General features: G+C 33.7%; 3 protein-coding genes across 3 annotated transcripts; 2 read left to right on the forward strand and 1 right to left on the reverse strand.

Annotated features, from left to right (window-relative positions):
• The first annotated feature begins 7543 nt into the window (after positions 1-7543).
• On the forward strand, positions 7544-9786 carry LOC132610379 (late embryogenesis abundant protein M17-like). The gene is made up of 3 exons (XM_060324681.1): positions 7544-7692; positions 8356-8481; positions 9253-9786. The coding sequence occupies exons 1-3, from the start codon at positions 7599-7601 to the stop codon at positions 9507-9509; spliced, it is 477 nt and encodes a 158-aa protein (XP_060180664.1). The 5' UTR covers positions 7544-7598; the 3' UTR covers positions 9510-9786.
• Positions 9787-11312: 1526 nt separating this feature from the next.
• On the forward strand, positions 11313-15330 carry LOC132610280 (U11/U12 small nuclear ribonucleoprotein 35 kDa protein). The gene is made up of 8 exons (XM_060324592.1): positions 11313-11556; positions 11629-11726; positions 11944-11995; positions 12194-12264; positions 12698-12788; positions 12872-12947; positions 14116-14194; positions 14557-15330. The coding sequence occupies exons 1-8, from the start codon at positions 11409-11411 to the stop codon at positions 14977-14979; spliced, it is 1038 nt and encodes a 345-aa protein (XP_060180575.1). The 5' UTR covers positions 11313-11408; the 3' UTR covers positions 14980-15330.
• Positions 15331-17882: 2552 nt separating this feature from the next.
• On the reverse strand, positions 17883-20831 carry LOC132611475 (amino acid transporter AVT1H). Its single transcript, XM_060325899.1, has 4 exons — positions 20750-20831; positions 20576-20680; positions 19242-19855; positions 17883-18649 (listed from the first exon to the last, which is right to left on the reverse strand). The coding sequence occupies exons 1-4, from the start codon at positions 20829-20831 to the stop codon at positions 18107-18109; spliced, it is 1344 nt and encodes a 447-aa protein (XP_060181882.1). The 3' UTR covers positions 17883-18106.
• Positions 20832-24019: the final 3188 nt, after the last annotated feature.

Raw genomic sequence — 24019 nt, forward strand, 5'->3', positions numbered from 1 at the left:
TGTGGATTTTGGGAATGGAAAGATGAATTGTTCCCTGAGATTCAGTGGAATAATGTTCAAAATTTGACGTCGTCGTTAGATGCGGTCAAGATCGAAAGGGACAAATTGCAAGAAGAATTAATTGCCATTAAGGCTAGACATCTAATTGAAGTGAACAAAATGAAGGAGGAATTAATTGGCTTGAAGAGTAAACAACAATTTGACTTGAAAAAAGTTCTAAATTTGGAGGAGAAACTTGCAAATACAAGGATGTTGCTTTTGATTTCGTGGGGAATATTTATTGGCTTTTTGGCGGCTTCTTTAATCAACTGAATTTATGTTGTTGTATGTTGTAATCGCGTAGTAGGTAATGTAAGAACTTCATGCTCTTGTTGTAATGTAAATGTCATGGAAGAACTTTATGCTCTTGTTGAAGAATTTTGTTGTTATGGAAAATATTACCTTGAAAATGATAGCAAAAGTTGAGAAATTTTATAAATTACTTTAAATAGAGAATCTGGAGACCTAATCTATCATTACGATCTCCGGATCCTCCTTTACATGAACAAAAAACACTATGCGATTCTCATCTAAACATGCCTTAAAACACAACACATCTCCTATCCCTAATCAGGCAGCATCAATGAAGGCTTTCCAGCCTTGAGCGAGGCGCGTGTATACGCCAACCTTGTATTTCATATTATACTCATGATCGTTGTAATGAACAACAGCGTCCTTGTCGGTGTTTGGAAGAAATTCCAGTATGTCAGTTGGAAGGATCTACAAAAAAAACATGTTATTACCAAAAGAGGTAAAAGAACAATTGAAAATATATAATACGACAACACTTACGAAATCGTCTTTTTCGACGTACGATTTCGTCAATTCTTTGTCAAAACATGCGGTCAAACGAATGTCATCCATCTTAGATGAAGGCTGCCTCTTTAATATCACTATATTTGTTAAGAGTTACTTGAGTTGAGTGAAAGTGAGATGGAAAGAATGCCTATTTATAATTGAGTTGAGTTATAGTGTTAGTGTGATCAAGTAGTTAATGATGTCTTGGATTCATTGGTTTTGACCATCACTCCCAAGTACCAACTACCATCATTTACTAACTCATATTCAATGTGTTTGACTGCTCAAATCTGTATAATGCGTTTACTTGCATCCATTCAATGTGTTTGACAGCTCAAATCTGTACACTGCCCAACGTACACTGCTCAAATGTGTACACACTGCTCAGAAAAGTTTACTGCATTTATACACAACATTGCAGTCACAGCTGGGCAGCTTCTCTATGCATTTAATATCATACACAACATTGCAAGACTGAACTGTCAAAAAATCAGGAAATATACAGCAAAATTGCAGTCACAGTTGCTTAATATTGCAAGAATAGAATGTCAATACAGGGCAAAATTGCAGTCACGGCTGCTTAATATGTTTCACAAAAACATAATTGACAAATGCACATCATTTACCATAATTGTTTCACAAAAACAACATTAAAACCTGCAGTCACTGCTGCATAACAGTCAGTACCAAAGACATACACATACAGGACTAAACTAATTCAACTTCATTTTTCCATTTCATTTCTGGGCAGTTGATGAACTTGTTTGACTTAAAGAGTTCAACTCAGCAGCTTTGGCCCTTGTTTTCATTCTCTTTTGTCCACTTATTTGTTGAAGACCTTATTGTGTTATAGCTGGACTCCTTTTCCATTTTAGTCCTCCTGGTCTTGGTTTGTGATGTCCAAGACTACCAGTGACTACTGTTGAATTCATAGGCATGGTTGCAGACTGATTTGCCATTCCAGGCTGCGTTAATAAAATAGATCTCCATTAGGCTAGATTGTTTGCATTAAATGGTTAATGAGGTTGCAAACTTACATTGACAATTTTGAAACTACTTTGGGTCTGAAGCACTCCCATTCCCACAACTCTTGGCCTCTTAAAGGGTGCCCCTCTTCCAGTAACTGATGCACTTGCATCAGAAGCCTAAGTCACATTTAAGGTGTCAAACACTTAGAATTGTAAAATTGATTAAGTGGTAATTTAACAAGCTAAGTAATACCTGTGATGTAGACGACTGTCATGTACCCCTTCCAGATTGAAATGCAGCAGCCATGGCCTAATTCATATTTAAGTAGTTAGACTAAATATAAGACTGTAATATTTAATCAAGTAGTAAATAGCAAAGAAAGTTTTTACCTGTTTGGCAGAACCTCTTGGTCTTCCCCTTCCTCTACTTGGTTGGGAATTACTTGGTACTGTAGAAGAACCAACACTTGACCTTAGTGGACCAATGTGCAATATAGTGAATAGGTTCCAATTTTCTAAAATGAAGTGCAGCTATGGCATGACAGCAGGGAATACCTTTCAGCATCCAAGATCTACAAGTGCAGGTATTGCTGTTCAGATATACTATGAATTTATTATCCCAGCTGTCCTTGACCTCAAAGCCATATTCACCATTCCATTCAAGAGTACACTTCATTGACTTTGATGTGTTCTCTTGCAATACCTTCAAAGCCATTGGGCTGATGTTTGTTATCCAAGTCTCAGAAAACTCTCTTAGTTGTCCTACCCTTCTCATCATTTTGACTCTAATTTCCTCAAGCATTATGATAATGGTCTTGTGCCTTGGCCCCAAAATCCAAGAATTAAAACTCTCGGCCATGTTGTTGTCAACACTATCACAACAGCTGAGGTAGTTAAAGTAGACCTTGGACCACCTATCTATGTTGTAATACAACAAATCTCCATTTATTCCATCACCTAACTTCTCCATATGATCCAATTTTTTTGCAACTCTTGCTCATATGTGGACTTAGCACATCTCCAGAAGCAGTTTCTAATCTCTATGTCTTTCCATTTTTTGGAAAAATTGGCAAGCACATGTCTTGCACACATTCTTTGTTCTGCATTTGGCAGCAGATCCTTAATGGCTATATCCAGACCCTACAATAACATGTAAAAAAAAAATAGGTGACAGTAGAGCAGCATAAGTTAAAGAGAATGAAAAAAATTCAGAAATCAATAACTAAGAATACATTACCTTTTGCATATCTGAAAGAGTTGTCAAACCAGTCCCATCTCCAAGCTCAAGATCATGCCTTAGAATGTTGACAAATCATCTCCAAGTAAAAGCATTCTCAACTTCAACCACTGCCCAAGTCAGTGGTAGCATCTGGTTGTTCCCATCTTTACAAACAGCCATAAGCATTTGCCCTTTACTAACGCCTTTTAAAAAACACCCATCCAACCCAATTGCCCTCCTACAACCAGCCTTGAATGCCTTCTTCATGGCATCAAAACATATATAAAAGGACTGAAACCTTTTGACTCCACCTTCAAAAGTTTCTTCACTCAGCCTAACCACACATGTGCTACCTGGATTAGTCCTTAAAAGCTCATCCCTATAATCCAAAATTCTTTTGAACTCCTCTACATTGTCACCCATGATTTGTTGCAAAACAATGCTTCTGGCTTTCCTTGCCACAGTCCTACCAATATACACCTCTAATTCCTTTCTTACCAAATTTTGAAGCTAAAAAATTCTAATGCCAGGTTTAGAAATAATTCTGTCCCTGTACCTTTCTGAAATATACAAAGAATTTACCAACTTGTTCTTTGTTGTGCCATTGCACTTATGAACAGGATTATAATTCTTCACAACAAAATCTTTTGTTCTAGAATCAAAACTGGCAAACAATAACCATGGACAGCCAGCAGTACACTTTACCCTCACCCTAGTTGGTTCATTGACATATTTATCCAACTCTACATGTTCTTGAACTGCATACCTAGTAAGTGCTTTCCTAAACTGTTTAGCACTTTCAAATGCAAGACCAGTCTCCCAAGCTATTTCTTTATACTTAGGATAAAAAATAACCCTATTTCTAATTCTTTTTGGTCTCCTTGACTTTTTGGTAGGCTTTTCAACCACATCTTCGTCATCAGCTTCATCATCAGTCTCTATTTCAAAACTACCTGGATCATCTGAGTCATAAAATGGCTCATCCCCACCCAATTTTCCTTCAAATGTACTCTTACTCCTAGATAAATATTCATCATGTCCCATATCTACACTCTTTGGCCCTAAATCTATCCCTTCAGATCTCTTAGCCTTTTCTTTCTTCTTTTTTGATTTTAGAGCCACCCTATCTTTCCTTAGATTCCTATCCTCCTCATGGACATCACTATCAAATTCTTCTTCTTTACCTTCCTCTACCACTACATTGTCAGACTCCTCAGATTCACTCTCACTTTCTAAGTCAGAATCATTATCATCATCAGCTGCAGTAGCTGTAGTAGCAACTGAAGTCCCACCCAAAGGTTCATCAAGACCAGCAACCTCTTCAAACCCTAAGCCTTCACTACCCCCAAATGTTTGACTACCCTCACCTGCCCCAACCTTTTCATTTATATCTTCACATGTGGGGCTATCAAAAGCAGTAAAAGATTCCCCACCCACAGGGGTAATAGGTGGAAGAGCAGGGGGGACCACAATAGGTTCCTCAACAAGATCAGTCACAAAAATTACAACAATATCTCCGTTTTTTAATTGAGGTGCAATACCAAGAATGTCCCTATCACTTTTAACTTCTACTAAAAATCGACATTTAGGTGGTCTAATAAATACACAACAAGATGAAACATTATAACTGATTTCTTTAACATAGTAAACAAGCTCAAACTAAGAGAATTTATCAAGATCAACATCAAAATAATCTATCACACAACCTCCAACATACTTAATACGAGGGTTTTTTTCTAAATTACCTCCGTGGTTAAACCTCAAAGTCACAAACACATCGTCTATTTTCTTCACAAAACCTAAAATTAAAAACAAATGAAAAATTACAAGATTCAGTTACCATTTACACAAAAAAAAAGTTAAAGATAAATTTTTTACAACTGAAAAACAGTAACATTGAAATCTATCGAAATCTAGACAAACCCTAACGAGAACAACAACAATCGTGTACCGTTGTGGCTAACTAATCTTCAATATCACTCAGAAACGACAAGATTTACGTATTTTTTGGATTTTTAACTTTGCAATGATTGGTTTGTGTAGAGTGAAGGTTTGGTTGAGGAGTGAAAAGGGGAAATGTCGATTGGGAACCGAGTTGGGTCTTTTGTTTGGGATGGGTCGGGTTAATTGGGGCTGGGTCGGCTTTTTTAAGTGGGGACGGGTAAAAATAAGTTGGGGAATAAAATAAATACGTGGACCAATTAGCTCGCGCGTGTCTAACACTACCCAGCCCTCAACTGGTCTGGGGCATTAGAGGGGGAAAAAAATTAAAGCGTAAGTTGTTAAGGGGGGTAAATAAATAGAAGTTAAGTTTAGTTTCCAAACTGAGTTTTCGTGCCAAGTTCAGGGGCTAAAACATGTCTTTTCTCTATTATTTTTGCTCCTAGTAATTAAGTAATAGTAAGTAACTAGTACTATGATTTAATCTTTTTACAGGAAGACATTCAAGTTTGCAAAGAATAAAGGGTACAAAATCTTTTAAAAATTAATAAAGTGAATTACAAATGAGTATGTGCATTTTAATTTTATTGAATTAAAGTTTGGCTTTAGATTACTATTTAACTTCTTTTTATATAACTGTGGTGTATGAATAGAGGTGGGGTCAAGATTTGAAGTTTATGAGTTCTGAACTTGCATCGTAATCCATATTCGTTTTTGTCACCGGGTTCGCGACTAAACAGTTATACATATGTAATGAATTCTCGAATACACGTACAAGGTCTATAATCTAAGTGATTTCAAATAAAGTTACGTTTAGCGCGTGAGATTATAAAATAACAATCACATCATATTAATCTGATGTGTAAAAAAAAATCTGAAATATCATTTCCTTATATTTAGTCATTCCAATGGCTATTTCCTTATCTCCTTCCATATATGTTCTATATGCCTCCATTAAAATATAGCTGTCAACTTTTCCTTCGGTTACTATTTTTCTCTTGAAGGGGTAACAATTATAGAAAATTCAAGTATAAGGGAGTAATTAGGATCAATTATTGTTTGAGGAGGTAAAAGTTATAGAAAAGTTGGGATAATTAAGAGTTAGGACCAAGTATAATTTAAGCGGATCTAAATAAAACTGACCCAGTTTTGAAGGATATTTAAGATATTATGCCTGTTATAATTTCCTTAAAGCATGTCCTTGTTTTGGTCAACCAAAAGTTGATAATACGCATACCTCATTGGTTGACCTCTATAATGAGAGCACCTATAGCAGAACATTTTTGACTTCTTTTGACGTAAGACGCTCATATCAAGAGAGCTCTCAATTGCTGACTTTGTACAAGTGATGTCCTTAATTTGGATATCAAAATAATGAAAACGGGATTTTTTTTTTTCTGAAGAGTAAAAAGTAGCAGTAGTAAGCTAATATTCTGGAAGTAGCTTTGCTAATATACTTTGTTATAGATCTTATCCCTTTAAGCACTTTAGCGATTTATGCACTTCAATTCAATGCATTGTGTTTCAACCCTTTTACTGGTTGAAAAATAGGGATAAATTTCACAAATAGCCAACTCTCTATTTTTTGAAATTGAAAAATAATCGTTGTCATGGAATTCTAAACTTCAGAGGTGACACATCAAGACATTGTCATCGAGTGTCACGCGTGGCATTCGAAACTCCATAACAATATGGCTATTATTACATTGTGAAAAAGTGGCCGGTGGAAGCTATTTCTACGAAAATAGGAAAGCTTAGGACCAAGCTAGTAAATCTTTAAATTTGAGGGCCCAATTATTATTGTAAAACTGACAGCAGACAGTCATTTATGACGCCCTTTTTAAGAATATATCCAATTTTAAAAATGATTTAAAGTTTAACCAGTTATGGCAACTTCAGACCAAACGCTTGTTACAGTTATTTCTTTTTCTTCAGAACCGACAGTCGTCTCAATTTAAAAATTTTAAACTCGTGATTTCAACTTAACCTGCATATCTGAAGTTTATTTTGAGACGGCTAAACTTAAAAACCTTATAGATTTCTACTATTCTTTAAATAGGATCGTGAAAATGATTTGTACACGTTGTCCAATATTATTGCTCTCAGCCTCCTAGTAAATACTTAGTTATATGGCTTAAATCTTTTTCAGGAAAACATTGAAGATCATAGAGAGAGAGAGAAAATGATACAAATCTTTAAAGATTTAGTAAAAATAACTTGAAATAAAAATATTTATTTAAATTTTAATTAAAGTTTAGCTTTAGATCACTAATTAACTTTATCGAACTGGCCTTTGTGATAGCCCCATATCAAGTCAGACGAAGTAGTAGCTATGTATGCACATATCACAGCCAAATTGATAAGTTTGAAAAAAGATGAAGATCGCAAAAATTTACTTTGATAAGATTTTGAAAGAATAGAAAGGATCCAATTCCTCAACAGCCAACAACATTTGCATATGTGGGCATAGAAGAGAAAATATTGAAAACATTGGCTTCATTTTTCACTATTTGGTTCTTTCTCCATTATAGTAACCTCACTACTACTCCTCCTTTGCTATAAAAAGTGGCCACAATAGCAAATGTTACTCATAATTTTAACTTTCTCAATACATAGTTTTGTTAACCCAAAAAATGAAGCTTAAGACTTGTATTCTCCCTTTGCTTTTACTTCTTCTCATATCCTATTATGTAAGTGCTGCTAAAACATCCCAAGATGACAAAAAGGGTAATAACCTTGTATTTTTACACCATCAAGTTATCTTTATCTATTGTATTATGTTACTTATCTTAATTACTTAATTATTTACAAGATATAAATTTCACATTTTAAGAACGATTACCTGTATATATCCTAAGTGTATAATATTTTTATACTAATTGTGTATATAACTTAAACTCGTAATAGTACTTAAATGACAAGCAATGATAATTTTGACTGAATTAGATGGCTAGGTACCTCGTTCGACCTTTATCATGTGCTAATTACAAATCTTACTATGTATTTATGAAGTGCTAGTCTTCATAAAAGTTCGCTCATTCTAGTTGCATGACATGATATATATGCTTTGTACTTGGTGTGTATCGTATAGTACTTAATGAAGTGCTAGTTAATCTTAATTAATATCTTTCATTTCATAGTTGCATATATACTAATATAATAAACTTGTGCTTAATTACTTTCTGAATGTTGTCTTGATAATAAGAAACATGTGATTATTTCATGTTCACATATAAAGCCTGCTAAAAATATGATTATAAAGAGTTATATGTAATTGTTTTTCAAGTGATCTGATTGTATGAATATTATTTACATTTCATGCATGCTCGTTCCAAAAATATAAACTTTAGTATATATATTCTATTTACCTTTTGTTTATATATATTGAAGCTAATGAAATAGAAGAAACAAAGAGGGAGGAGGAGCCATGGGAAACGGAGCAGGTCCGACGCGGTTGTCGATTTGGCTGCTGCGGTGGTTATACCCGCTTTGGTTGCCGGGCATGTTGCAGACCAAGTAATTAAATCTCACCTTTTTTCTTTATGTTGTTTTATTTGTTATAACTACCGTTGGATATTTTTCCTTTATGGATTTGTTACTATTTTTTAAATAATAAGTAGTGTTTTTTAACGTTTGGTCGTGGAAATATCTTTCAGGGTAAATATATTTTGCCTAAAAGGGAAAAAATGATGACTTCCCCTACCATTGGGCGGAAGTCATTTTCCATCATAATTATATGAACTCTTAATTTCATGACATTGTTTAACTATAACTTATATATTAGTAAGTTTTATCAATCTTCAATACTTAAAAGTCTCCGAAAAAAAAAAAAAAGTCTTTTTTCCTTTTAACCCCTGATCACCCCAGGAAGGGTGGTAGCTTAGCTTGGCTCCCCTTGCCTCTTTTGCTATACTATATGTTTTACCTATATCAGGGATACGCCACCTTAAGGCCGAAATTATAAGGAAAAAAGTACTTCAAAGTCTCATCAAATTAAAACCCTATATTGGTTTGCTAATACAATTAGTCTTTAATAAATATTTCTCTTCCAGAAAATAACTTTCACTTCTCTAAATATTTATAAGTCATTTTCTGGAAAATATTTTCCGTAACACGACTGTATCAAACACTCTTTTCATAAATAATTATATTTATAAAAAAATGCACTTAATGTGCATAAAGATCTTATGCATGACCAAATAAATTTTCCTTTCTAAAATTCACAAGTCACAAACTCAAAATTCTTGCTCCACCTCTGCGTATTATAACTAGTACGTATATTTGCAGAAGAAAGTGCTGTAGTTGCTGAAAAACATGAACATGATGGTGATGGTTATGGCTACGGCTATGGTGGACAAGGTGGTTATGGCTATGGCTGGGGAGGCTGTGGCGGCGGCGGTGGCTGGGGAGGCCGTGGCGGCGGTGGTGGCTGGGGAGGCTGCCGATATGGTTGTTGTGGTCATATTAGATATGGTGAATGTAGGAGGTGTTGTTACTCAGCTGCAGAAGCAAAAGCCTATGTTGAAAATGAAGCTCAGCCTTAAAAGGTTTTCAAGACTATGTTGGAATGAAAGAAGAAGCATCCACATGTAGTTAATGTAAACTAAAATAATTATGAGAGTTTATGTATGAATAATATGGATGCTTATATATATATATATATATATATATATATATATATATATGGGTTTTTTCTTCCTTCCTGTATTTTATTTCACTACTTTTGCCTTTAGGGTTAGATCTCTAATGGCTTTGAGAACCCAAGTTTACATGTGATGTTGTAAATTTGATGTTTTCTACTGTACTGAATAATGTGAATTTATTTTGTTTACATGTTACTTCCTCTGTTTTAATTTTACATGGCTTGATTAGGAGTACGACAATTAGACACTTAAACTAACTAATATTTGGTATGAATTCAGAAATAAAATCTTCATTTTTTTAAAAACATATTCATAAGCTACGTTAAAAAAAACTGTAAGTAACAATAAACGAATGGAGTAATTATCTATATATTATCTTAATTTGGGTTAATTTGCTTTTTCTTTACATCTGAATGTGACATTTAAACAAACAAAAAGTGGCGTTTGTACTCGGCTTTAGTGAGTTTTCAAAATATAATTTGGAAAAATAATTGTGCATTTAATTTGGAGTTGTTCATGTACCCTTATTTGAAAGGTATTTGTGTTTGAATTAGGTGCATTAACTGAAAAACCTATTGTATTCTTAAGAAGATTCAAATTTATCAATTTTCACTAATAAGTAATAATGCTCTTGATGGAATAGAAGTATAGTTAAAAAAGGATCAAATTATAATGTTGGTTGAGACAAGTATATCTCGCTTTCTATAAGTAGATAGAAATCTACCGCATGGATGATCTTCACCGTTTAGTAATACTTTTAACTTATCATGTCTAGGATATAATAATCCGGCAATATTGTATAACTCAAAGATAGTTGGATTAGTTAATTAAAAATAGTGAATAAATATTGTAGTGTTAAAAAATATTTCTACGTGTCGAATTTGATTTTACAAACAAGTCATCAGTGTTGAAGCATAAACAATTTATGTGCATTGAGTGTTTATGCTAGAAACTAGTAAATGCATAATATGTGTTTGCACATATACTTCTATCAATTAATAATAATTAATTAATGCATATTTTTATTTCATTAAATCATATTAAAATAAATTAATTTATTATAATATTTGGTATGGATAAGTATTTATCGGGGGAAAAGGATCAAAAAGGCTCTTCTACTTTGAAAAAAGGGCTAAAAATATCCTTCATTACAAATTTGGGTCAAAAATAGCCCCCGCCCCCCCACCAAATTAAAGTTTTCAAATATACCTCTGTTTTAACGAAAATCCCAACATAACTCTATTTCATTTTTAAAGCCGACTCAACTACATTAAAAGAACCCATACACAACCAACTTATTCCCGAGTACTACATCTGGAGCCAATAGGCACAGGAGCGGGTAACCCATATGAGTTTTTTATTTAGCTGGGTCGGGTTTTAAAATGAAATTGGGTTATGCTGAGGATTTCTGTTGAGACAGGAGTATATTTAAAAACTTTAATGATGAGAGGGGTATTTTTGACCCAAATTTGTAATGGAATATATTTTTAGCCCTTTTTCCAAAGTAGATGGATATTTTTGACCCTTTTCCCTATTTTTTATCCAAATTTTTAAAACGAAAGATATTTTTAGCTCTTTTCTCAAATTAAAGGATACCCTTGTCCTTGTTTTTTATTCAAATTTATAATAAAAGATATTTTTAGCCCCTTTCCTTTCACAAACGAGGGAGAGGTATTTTTTTACCCTTTTCCCTATTTATGAGTGTCGAAGATGATAAATAGTTGGTAATTGGAAATAGGCCCGGAAGCTTTAAAAACAACGAAGTCCTCGAAGTAGATACAAATTTGATCCGTTGAAGAAATGGGTTTGGAATCAAAAGGGAATGTAAACTCAGTATTCTATGCATCTTCATACCATCCTATTCAAGCTGGAAGCATCGACGGCACTGATATTCTTCCTCACGATAACGCTGTTTACAGGGCTCTTCTTTGTTCTAATGCCCGCTTGTGTTAGTATAATTAATATACTTCTTTCTCTCCGCTTTCTTTTCTTTTTTTCTTTCTAACCCCCAATTTGACAGATGACCCCTTTGGTGACCCGAAATCTATTGGCGACCCCTATTGTACTCTCTTTGTTGCCCATTTGTCTCATTTTACCACTGAACATACGCTTCGCCAGGTTTGGGTTGCCTACTCTTGTGGTGTTCTTTTTTCCTTATTGCCTAATTGGTGTTGTGGATTTGATTATTTATTAGTTTGGCTTTGAAGGTTATGTTTATTTTTCTGTCTTTCTTTGTTACTTTTGTGTTTTTTTTTTTTGTTGTGCTTATTGCCCAATTGGTGTTGTTGATTTCAGTATTTGTTAATTATTTAATTTGGGTTGTGTTTATTAACAGGAGATGAACAAGTATGGAAGGGTGAAGAACTTGAGAATTGTCAGACATATTGGTACTGCCTATTTCCTTCAAATTTACCTGGATATGTGGAATTTCAGGTTTCCTGTTGTGGAGGTTTAATGCATATTTGGAAAATCAATGAACTATGCAACTGTAAAGAGAAAAGATATTACTTTTTGAAGAATTGAAGTGCAGATAATATGGTAGGAACTTGGAGATAAAATCTTCTCATATTCTGTTGCTTTTGCAGTAACGGGTGCTTCGCGAGGTTATGCATTTGTTGAATTTGAAACAGATAGGGACATGCGGCGAGCATACCAGGTATACTTGTTCTCTCTAATGGTGAAACCTATATTTCCTCATTTTGTGAATCTTTTTCGGCGTGCTGGCAAATCTTTTCTGCATAACACATAAAAAGTAGAGTAATTGTTCTAGAGTAACCTATAGAGAAATTTTAAGTATCAAAATGAAGAATCAATAAGACTTGCAGTACTAGCTGTTAGCATAGATATGTGAAATAGTGGCATTTATGGAAAACCCTTCTTTAGTGACATGTATGAGATTTTGTAAGATTAAACAGCTCTCCACGTCCTTAATTGCCGAAATACTCAAAAGGGTGAGACCTGCCAAACTTGTGGCAAGGAAATTTCTTTATTGTGTACTTACTATATTCGTTGTCCAATATCTAGGTTCTGTTTCTCATTTACCAAACTCACGGCATAATCTTGTTCATTTTGTTATTCGCATACTGCAGGATGCTCACCATAAGATTATTGATGATTCTGAAATAATAGTGGACTACAACAGGCAAAGGTTAATGTCAGGCTGGATTCCAAGAAGGTTAGGTTAGTTACTTAGTCTGATTATCCTTCTTCTTCAAGTTTTAATTTGCTATTAAACCTATTATCAAGGCTATTCTATTTTACAGGAGGCGGTCTTGGCGGTAAGAAGGAATCAGGGCAGCTTCGTTTTGGAGGTCGTGAAAGACCATTTCGTGCTCCACTGTAAGTATTCTTGCTTCACTTCTTAAGATAGAAAAGAGGACTGGAGGATTGTCTCACATTCTTACAAGCTCGAAAGTCGTACTTGCATTTTCATCGATTCTTTTTCATTTCTGAAAGCTAATCATGTTTATGAAGTTGAAGGGTGTTAATTTAGTTTAACAAGCATTATGTGGAGAATGGTAGAAGGACGGACCCATTATACGGTCTTTGTGGAAGTTTAGTTATAGTGTAATCTGGTAGTGATCTGGCAAAATTAATCCAGTTCGATCTTTAAATGTTACCAAAATGTAGGATAAATTTCTCTTTGCCTAACAAAATCCGCTACCTGGCTACTGATTCTTCCGATTGGTTGTTGCTGGATACTGGATTAGATTAGGCAGGATAAATTTATTTCCAACAGGTAGCTTTTTGTGGGTCAAACTGGATTAATGCTTTCTTCCAATACCAGATCAAATCAACATAGTTGGTTCTTTTTTTTCCTGGAAAGAGAGGGGGGGGGGGGGGGGGGGGAGGGAGTTGGGGCCAGGGGGTGCAGAGGAGAAGAGAAGGGCAAGAGGATTACAATCTCACCGGGTTAGCTTGCAAAAATTAAACTTTTGCCCCTCACGTACAAATAGGAGGAATAAAGAAGGATCTAGGCCCTTCATCTTTCTTCTGTTTTCCTCGTTTTGCCTATCGCTAATAAACTCTTAGTCCTCACCTAGGACTCCTTATCCTGCCAAAAGACTGTTGTGGCTATGAAATTAAGTGTTTATTTCATTATTATTTTTTCCATTTTTTGGCATTATTACTTGTTGTCATGTTGAAAGTTGGACATGGGAACACAGCTATACAGGAGGCCGTCTTTCTGCACCTTGTAGATTCGCTGTTAGAAACATAGTTTCTCTTGAAGTATAATTGCCCACATTTGATTTGTGATTTTCGCAAAGATGTCTCTCTTCATATTGCAAATATAAGTCTTGCCAATGTTACTAAAATATTCCAGCTTATTCTTTTCCATTAGATCATATTGGCCTGAGATGAGTTTATATGAAGTAACCAAACCTAACTATTAATCCCAATGTCTCAATTTGTTTCCTGTCAATCTTTTCTTTTGTTTCAGCTCTATTTTCCATGCTACTATTTTTATATGTATTTCCCGCTAACTTCAGAATACTTGTGGAAACAGACGACAGATACCGTGGGATGATTTAAAGAGGCTTGGTATTCCACCTCCTCCTGAGGGAAGATACATGTCACGATTTCAGGTAATCCAGTTTCTTGCACATCTGGTTTTGGCCTTCTGAAAACCATATCGCTCGTGTTCACTTTACTGTACCTGAACTTATTAGTTTCGGTCAGTGTATCAATTAGCTAAGTTCTGTAGCTTATGATATTCTTGAACTTATATAAATGGCTCTCCTCTCTCATAGTTTTGCTCTTACCATTATCCATGGCTGTCAAGTTCTCTGACTGAAATAATTTGACATACAAGTGATTTTTAATCTTCATGAGAAAGTACTGGTTAAGTCAAAAACAGAAAGTGGAGACTGGTTTCCGGTGGTATACAGGACGTAAAATGAGAATTAATTGTTTATTGATTCTGATGACTTGAATTAAACCCGTGTAGGCTCCTTCACCACCCAGACGAGAGAGGAGCTTCGACGAGGCTAGAGACTTTTCTCACAAGCATGATAAAGGAAACAAGCATTCTCATCGACAGGAGAGGTCTATAAGTCGAGAGTGCCCATCGAGGTCCGTCGACAAGGAAGATTTCTCTCACAGGCAGAGAACACATGGAAGGAAACGAGGTGATCGAAGGTCCCCCAGTCATGATCATTCATCCGATAGGAGTTCAATGGACAGAAGCAGACTTTCTCGCAAGCGCCAAAAGAGTAGCAGAGATAGGCATGACAGGAGATCTCCCAGTCTTCATCATTCATCTGATGAAACTTCAATGCACAGAGAAGAACGTCGTCGAGCACATAATGCACGGTCTCATGGGGATGACAGGTGGTCACCAAGCAGGGATGATTCATTTGGTAACGCTTAAATATTTCAGGAAGAACATCATAGGCGACATACTAAGCACCCATATGGTGGTGATGGCCTAGTAAAACCTGTGGATGAGCGAGAATATACAAATATTTTTGTTAGATGGTTTTCTGTTACCGTCTTTTTTGTTAAATGAAAGAGGTCGGCCTCAAGTTCTAGTTTAGACTTAAAGATTTGTAGCTATGCTTTCTAAAAGAGTAATTTTTATGGGGATGAATCAAGTTTATGCTTATAGAGTCGTAGGGACGACCTCCCCAATAGTATGTGAAAGGACTCTAATCTTCAGATTCTTGAAATGTTGTAAAAGATTACATCCCGTTGATATTAGCTGTGTTTTAAGATTCTTACACACCCTTAAGAAAAGCACTCATAAGATTATTTGTCTAATTTATTCCTTATATCTCATTAAGCGTCTCACTATTTAACACTGCACTAATTGGAGCAGTAAGTGTAATAAATTTAGTTTGCCCAAACGACTAATATTTGAGACCGGTGAATATAAAGGAAAGAAAAAGGATTGGAAGACAAGTAGTAAACACAATGATCAAGCTAATCTCATTCAAATTCAGCCAAGTAATGTAACTTAGAGAAGTTATATATATTTAAGAAATTATTACATCTGCTTATTACTTCTCCTTTCTGAGTCAACTTAAAGCTTAAACAAAAAGTAAACAATCAGAAGTGTTTTTTCTTAAGGAAATTCAAGATTTGGCTGCACCAAGCATGCGAAGAACAAGATGAAGAGTGGACTCTTTTCTTATGTCATAATCCTTCACAGTGCCATTTTCCAGTTGCTTGCCACCAAATATTAGCCTCTGATGATCTATTTCAATCCCTGTTTTTTCATAGATTTGGGCTTTGACATTATCAATGGTGTCAAAGGTTTCAGCATCCAGTGTTATGGTCTTGCCTGTTAGTGTCTTGACGAATATCTGCATGATTTATATTTGTACCTAAATATAAAAGAACAACGAACCATCACAATGTGCAGTGAAGCTATCAAAATAAAAAAAACTGCTTATTATTTTATCTGTCAGGTGATAAGATAAGGGGTAAATTTCGCATATAGTCATATATCTATTTGTTTTTTTTTTTTCGCCAAAGTCACACGACTTTGTTTTGTCACTTAAAATTCACAAGACTATCACATTGGTAACCAAATGGCCAGATGGCCAGAAAATATAAGTTTCTGGTGGTTTTCTTTTTTAATTAATTTTTGCCACCTTTTTTACTCTTTTTAAATGAATGATCATGAAAAGATTAGATGTGGAGACTCACCAATAAACTCTTGGTTGAGAATTATCCTTTTTTTTTTTTCATCATTTCTTTTATGTACTTTATCATGATAGATTTTAGAATAAAGAAAATAATATTTTTATTGATTTCTACCTTTATTTTATTAGTATATATAAGCTAAATACGAAGTAAAATAATGGCAATTATAACCTCTAGATTTCTTTCTTTTTTCCCCAAGAGGAGAGGCAAATCCAAGTCCGAAAATGTACCAATCTCAAGGTTATTGTTCAGCTATTGTGACCATTTGATTATCAAGATAATAATGTTGTGACTAGTACAAAATACTATAATTATGTAGTCATTTGTGAAATTTACCCAACTTATCAGCTAATATCAACCAGTCAAAGATGATCAATACATGTAAGTGTTGAACTTCTTGCTTTGCCCGACACAAAGTACCTTGGTTGACTTCATGCCGTACATAAACTTATTTATCGGATAATTCTGATTGCCATATATATGTTCATTTAGCAAGCAGGGAGAATCAAAATTGAAAGATTAAAAACGAAATAAAGTGAGACTGTGAGAGTATGTACCTTAGAAAAATGCAAAGACGTGCAGAAACTTGGAAGAAATTAAGGCCAAGAACCAGAATTATAGAAGTGTGTCCTTTTGAGGTTTGTGCATATAATAGACAAGATGGCTTCTTACATTTCTTAGTGATAATGCATTTAATCACCTTTTTTTATAACAAAAAATGTACTTTCAAAGTCAGCAAGTGACTAAGTCATATGAATCATCATGTAACCAACACGGTTTGACGTGTATGCACAAAATTCTTCATTTTTATTTTTATTTTTTTCAATAAGTTTATGGACAAATTGCAGTTTAATCTTTGAACTGTGTATAGGTCAATAGCTATGTTTTTCCTTGTGCTTTCAATCGAATTTCGGTTAAATAAATCCAAAAAATCACTGCAAATGAAAAATCAGTTAGAACTATTTTTTTTATCATCAGTTAGAACTTTCTAGATTATATTTTTTATATATATATTAATTGATTTTGATGAATTACTAATGATGCTTCCACCAAAAAAGAAAAATAATTAACAAAGCTGCCTCGAAGACTTTCATTCGGGGAAAAAGGGACTTAAATTGCATAGTGTATGCAGGGCCTTCTCAATAATATTGAGGGTACAGAGATCCTAATTTTTTTAAAGGAAAAATCATCATATCTATTTTTGTTTAACGTTTACTTTTTTAGCTTTTTCAGATGCGAAGTCATTAATTATTGTTTTATAATCGATTTGTTCTAACAATTCCTTTTCAATTGATCTAATTCATTCAGTCTCTCTTGTGACATTGCTGATCTTAGATATGATTTTATCAATTTTAATTTGGAAAAACTTTTTTCGATTGAGGCAACAGTGTATATATAAAATACATCTTTTAAGGGAAAAATTGGGCCCCAAAAAAATTAGGACCTCAGGCGATTACTTTATTGGCCTTATAGTCGAGTCATCCCTGAGTGTGTAAAAGAATTATAACTACACTCATGATTTAAGAAAATATATAAAGCAATTACACTAATGTATATAACTTATATGCAATAGAGAAATACAGTAGAAGTTGTTGTATTCATATAAGATGCTTAATATACCTAATTTGTACACTCTTTTATCAAAGCAAGATTCCTCTAATAACTTTCCACCTACATATTATGTATAATACAATCACTTCAACCTCTAGATAACCCCAGAAAAACTACAAACTAGTCAAAAGACAATCCACCTTATTTTTTTCCCATTCCGGACCACTATTTTCTCGAAGATAGCATGATTTGAGCTAGAACAACAAATTCATAAGCAGGAGCATGCTTCACAGCTGATTCTAGGTTGAGTCATGAGCCCTCTTCAGACTTCTCACCAGTAACTTAGAAGAAGAAATAGTTCCAGAAACTCCCAAGAACAAGCCGATGATGACGAGAACAACATTAAGAACCAAGCCCCTCCTCGAAATTTCCTTCCAAAAAATCTTAGTGTAAAAAGCACAAGGGAAGATCACACATACACCCACACTAACTAATGAGCCAGTGAGACTAAGAACATGCTCAAAATAAGGCACACAAAGGGCCAAAATCAAGATTATCAATAGCAAAATTGATCCCACAATTCCTCTTATCATCATCTTAGCTTTAGAATTCATTAAATGTGGCAATTTTTCTTCAAGCTCCATAGCAAATGGTGCAAATTCCAATGCATATTTTGTCATTGGTGTGAGTACTGTTGCCCATAATGCAATTTTTGTGATGATTTGGTCGTGGGGCATACTTAGAGTTATTTGTGAACTCACTTGTGGACCAAAGAGTTTTCCTCCCATGAAAGCTAAGGATACATATAGTGTTGTCACAAGTGAGAAGCTCACTATTGATACCTTCAAACACAATAAAACTAATAATTAGTACATAAAAAAATAATGCATCCAGTTAAAAAAAAATTAACGACAAACAAATTTTGTAACTAAACAACAAAATTTGTTGCTAATCCTATTTAGCGACGAATTAATGATAAATTTTATCACAAAATTATGCTAGCTACGAGCTATTTTTTATGCGGCCTTTTAAAACTTATGGTCTAAAACAAGTCATAAACATTGTGTGGCTATAAATCATCCCATTAAGTGTAATATAATTGGCTACCAAATTTGTCGCTAAATTGCCCGTAACTAATAGGAGTTTTTGATAATCTGTCTCTAATCGTTATAGTGATGAAGGATGTTTGTTGTTTCGCGATGGAAGTCGTTTGTATAGTATGTAGCTAATTCCTGCTCTCTTTTAATAAGTTAAATCCTATTCTAGCATGCATGTATCTAATAACCTTTTTTTAATTGTTGTGATGACAGTCATTATTATTAATTTAGAAAAAGAGCTTCATTAATTCTCGTGGATTATATATGAGAAGATTATTATGATCACTATGAAGAAAATCAAGAAATAATTAGTTCAAAAATTAAAAGTACCGCATACCTTGGTGAATTTTGAGGGGTCTCTCATAGCTGTGTAGATATTAGGAAAAACAATATGACCAGCATAGCCGAAAACATAAAGGCCAGATATTGAAGGAATATTTTGGATATGAAGAATTGGTATTTCATGATTAGCTTTAACACCCCCAAAAATAGCAGTACATGCCACAGTCACAAATATTAAAAGTGACATAAAAATTCCCACACTTGAAAGAAAAGAAATAGAAGAAAAATTTCTTAACCAAAGGCTAGGAATAGCTACAAGAACAGCAATTGTTGTTAATATTTGTGAAGTAGATAAGTGAATTAAAATCCCTTGTAACTTTAAATTTGTGTTTATAAACACAATGGACAAGTTGTCATGTAGGGAAATTGTGTAAGAAATAAGGGCCATGAAAATTCCTAAGTATATAAAAGATGTGATTATGATTCTTCCTTTTATTCCAAATGCTTGGTGGCCAATATCTTTGTAGTCTTTTGATTTGGGATTTTTTTGTAGACATTTTCCAAGAAGATGGGAAGTATAAGCACATATTACTCCAAGTCCTATAAGTAGGATAGAAGAGATGCACCCTCCATTTTCTAAAGCATATGGAGTTGATAGTTGTCCAAGACCTATAAGGAAAAATTAAAAAAAAATTGTGAGTGAAGTTATAACAATAGGCAAACATTACATACATGAAAGAATGTGTAATTAGGCACTCGGTATCCGAAGTACACTGATACGACTAATCAAAATGTTTTGCTAGCTAGCTAGTTGTCCCCTTTTGGAATAATTATTTAGTAAATGATTCTCTTTTTACTTATATCTTTGCAACTTATAAACTTTTTAGGCCACGGTTTACAGATTTGTTTTGAGTAAATTAAAAATCGTATGAGAAATGTTATTACGCTAGCCTAAAAATTGTGTAAGTTACTGCAAACTTTAGACGATATTTTGATATTTTATGTGTAAAGGTTGAGCAATCTATGGGTCTAGTGTTATCTAGAAGGATAATTCTCAAGGGCTATATTTACACCACTTTTAAAAATGAAAACAACCTGAAAAGGGGAAATTTGGGTGAATAAGCTCATAGTCGTGTGTGCCGTGTAGGCCCGGTAAAAGGATAAGCGCTTGTTACCAAGAAATTCTTCATTCTCGGGCTTGAACTTGTCACCTCTAGTTAAGGATGGATGACACTGTCCCATTACACTCCTTAATAGTTTTTTAATGATATAATTATCTGACTAAGGGAATTCAATTGAATTTCTTTCGAACCGGACAATACATATGAAACGAAAAGAATGAAACTGAATAACTTATTCAGGTATTATAAAAACTGAGAAGAAACTCACCTATAAGCATCCCAATCATATTAATGACAGCATGAAGAAAAGAGCTGTTGGATTTCACATGTTGATTCTCAACATAAACCAAACTCTCCAAATCCATAGAGTTTTCTAAGGATTTGTTCAAAGCAATATTGTTTTCTTTCTCAACATTGTTTTCTCCATGTGAGCTAATTTCACTTGTTAATTGATTATGAAGAGGCAAACAAGTTGAATCAAGGGACAATGGTTTACCATTAGACTTGCAAATCTTGTCACACATTGTATATATCTTGTTTTTATATGTATATTATTCTTGAGAATGATGAGTAAATTGCAAAGAAATTTGGTCATATTTATAGCTTCAGAATTGCACAAGCTAAGTCATTTTAACTCCTATTTGTGAGAATCTACTGTCTCTTTTTTTTTTCTTTTTAATTAATTAATTAATATGCATGCATGTCGCTAAGAAAGAATCTAGCTAAATAGAAAACATATATTATATATATCCCTTTTAATCTAGCTGACGTTGAGGATTTTCCATCATCAATAAACATATTATTTAATTATGTCAAATCTGGTTGTCTCAATTCTGTTTTCTATTTTGGAGTTATTTCAATTGTCCATTTATTCGTTTAACTGTAACTGAAAATACTAGCTTTTTCCTCTTATAATGATCATTCAAGAGCAGCAAAAACGATTTTAGTGTTGGATATGTTTTTCTTTCTAGCGAAAATATCATTTATATGTGTGCAACCTCTATTTCTTTTTTAATCACGAAGAAGAAAGAGAAATATAACCAACCATGCTATAAACTATGGTCAAACCTCTCTATAACATTCATCATTTATAACAACATTTCATCATAACGGTCAAGTTTCTTTGAAAAGTCAATTATTCATGTTGTGTGTTATATTAGATGTTAGTCATCAAAAATATATACAGACAATTTAAACAGTTATAAAGAAGTTGATTGTCTTTTCCAAAGCTTAATTAAATGATGCACATCTAATAGTTCGAAAATCGAAACAATGTAACAAACCCAATATAATGTACATAGAGATATTATTAGGTAAGATATCAGTAAATAAATTAGAATTGAATCAAGAAACATGATTTGATTGGTGAGAAGAATGATAAAAGAAGGGTGGGGTCTCAAAGTGGAATATTTCTATGACATAATCAGATTCTTCCACAAATGTGGGAAGATTCTTGTGGGTGGGCAAGTGATAGGGTTTGTGAATTGCAAGGGGTGGGATCAATGGGCGATGGCGGAGCTAAAAATTTTATTGACGAAATTAAAAGTATTAAAAAAGTAAAAATATTAAAAAGATCAGAAAATTAAGCATTTTCTACATGTACATAAAAATAATTCTCGCTTTATATTATGCCATATAAATTTCTTATACAGAGGATTCCGATGATGAACCCTGTCGCCTTTAGAGTGGGGTTTAATTTGTGTATGTACCTATATACCAGTTGGATTCTAATGGATGGATGAAATTTTTGCAATTGGAGTTGCAAAATGAATAAATGCTTACATACCAATAAAGTTAATTATATGCTGATTCTGTGACATGCAGCCAAACACCTTATATTCCATAGGAATTGAGAGTCATCAAAGGCTAATAAAGGGAAATCTCCTCATCTTATAGCATAATATGTAGTATCATAACTAAGTTCAATTAACCAAATAAAACAAATAAGAAAGAGAGTTCGTTTCCTACATTGATAAAGGTACACGCGATGCTTATTTTCCCATGAGTTTAAATTCTATATATATATATATATATATTTACGTAACATTTTTATTCATATTACACTTTCAATATGCACTCACATATAAATATTAAATTTGTCATGATATAAGCTGTGTTTTCTTTTAAAATTGTAAATAGTATATTGTACCATTGATAATCTCTTTTCTGGTTTGCATCCCTAAATCACTATAAAAAAAATGGGTAATTTGCGGAGGTTGAAAGTTGCAATTTGCAGACGTTTTAACCTCCACTATTTGCTAAAGGAGGCTAAAAACTCCGCGAATTGCAACTTCCAACCTCCACAAATTACTTATTTTTTTGTAGTGAATAGATCTTGTTACAGGTTCCAAGTTCCGTTGAAAAGAATTTAACCCTTGTTTAAGCATTTAAGCAGTGTGGAAAAAGAATCTTCATATTACGACAAAGAATTAGGAGGTTTGAGATTCCGACTAGAAGATACTAATGGTAGCCAGAGAATATGATTTTTTTTTTTTTTTAATCTTATTCTCCATGATAAAAGAGACTATTTAGATTTCCTTTTTCCTGTTTTCAAATACCTTTGCTGACTTAGATTAAAATGATGCTTAAAGAATCGTATCCAAATCTAATATAGTTCCTTTCTTTTAGGTAAAACAGAAAAAGAAAAATGCTCCCTCTGCTTGCGTAATCAAATATTTCAAACATGAAATGATTTTCATATGGATATAAAGGCTTCACCTTTTATATATTTTATTCATAAAACTTCTTTTGTCTAATTTAGTCTGAATATCTAATTTTAACAACATCGTTAACAATTAAGATTAGATGGTTTATTTTGCGTCGACCTACCAATACACCAATCCATAGATATGAAATTATGGTAAGTGAAAGTATTAAAAAAGGGTGAGATAGATAAGAGATCACAGGGATCGAAGTTGTTTCGAAAGACTCACAATTTCTTTGAATTAATCTGAATTTAACTAAAGATAGAGCATAAAAGATGAAAAAAGTTCCATAGAGGTGATATCAACTTGTTGAGAATATGTTTTAGTCCTGTTAGTTACATTGCTCATAAACCTATCATTTTCTAGGAGTATTTTGACCTTATCGTAGATTTATATGGCAGCAATAATATAGAGAATTTCTAATAGTAGTATTATCACTATTATTTATAATTTTTTATTTGGTCTAAATGACTTGAGCTTACATAAAGAAATATGGTTCAAGCTCGAACCCAATATGTTGGGGACTGAAGTAGTTACTATTGTTGTAAGATGTTTTACAGAAGTGGTCAAATACAAAACTCGCGCGTGTGTGACAATATTCCTATCAGAAAGAAAGACCGAGAAGATTGACTGAAGAACTCGTCTTAACAATTGCAGTTGGTGGCCTGGGGATCCTATGTTTAAGGTCACTTTGTATGCATGTGCATGTTATTTTCGTATGATTATCGGCTTGTATGGTTTATTGATGGTGAAACAGAGAAGAGCTAGTTTTGCATTTGTTTTTACCCCTTAAAGGTGTAGAGTACTCTCTTGTTGGAAAAATATTTTTTCTGCGAGATCTATATGAACATTACAGATTTACAGCTAAGAATGATTAGTAAGCAAAGCCAAGAAAACGACGACAACATAAATCAAGGCTAGGAATATGGTAATATCAAGAAGCTATGCATAATATGGGAACCTATATTATCCGTTATTAGATATGTGAGCCCGTTTGGATGGGCTTG

Source organism: Lycium barbarum, chromosome 9 (genome assembly GCF_019175385.1).
Source record: "Lycium barbarum isolate Lr01 chromosome 9, ASM1917538v2, whole genome shotgun sequence".
Taxonomy (NCBI): domain Eukaryota; kingdom Viridiplantae; phylum Streptophyta; class Magnoliopsida; order Solanales; family Solanaceae; genus Lycium; species Lycium barbarum.

Excerpts from the sequence above, each read along its gene's own strand:
- LOC132611475 (XM_060325899.1), bottom strand. The coding sequence starts at position 20,831 with ATGTGTGACAAGATTTGCAAGTCTAATGGTAAACCATTGTCCCTTGAT. Across the intron at positions 19,856-20,575 it reads TATGATTGGGATGCTTATAG|GTCTTGGACAACTATCAACT; the intron begins GTGAGTTTCTTC and ends TTTTCCTTATAG. Across the intron at positions 18,650-19,241 it reads ACCCCTCAAAATTCACCAAG|GTATCAATAGTGAGCTTCTC; the intron begins GTATGCGGTACT and ends TTGTGTTTGAAG.
- LOC132610280 (XM_060324592.1), top strand. The coding sequence starts at position 11,409 with ATGGGTTTGGAATCAAAAGGGAATGTAAACTCAGTATTCTATGCATCT. Across the intron at positions 12,265-12,697 it reads ACATGCGGCGAGCATACCAG|GATGCTCACCATAAGATTAT; the intron begins GTATACTTGTTC and ends CGCATACTGCAG. Across the intron at positions 14,195-14,556 it reads GATACATGTCACGATTTCAG|GCTCCTTCACCACCCAGACG; the intron begins GTAATCCAGTTT and ends AAACCCGTGTAG.
- LOC132610379 (XM_060324681.1), top strand. The coding sequence starts at position 7,599 with ATGAAGCTTAAGACTTGTATTCTCCCTTTGCTTTTACTTCTTCTCATA. Across the intron at positions 7,693-8,355 it reads ATCCCAAGATGACAAAAAGG|CTAATGAAATAGAAGAAACA; the intron begins GTAATAACCTTG and ends TATATATTGAAG. Across the intron at positions 8,482-9,252 it reads CCGGGCATGTTGCAGACCAA|AAGAAAGTGCTGTAGTTGCT; the intron begins GTAATTAAATCT and ends GTATATTTGCAG.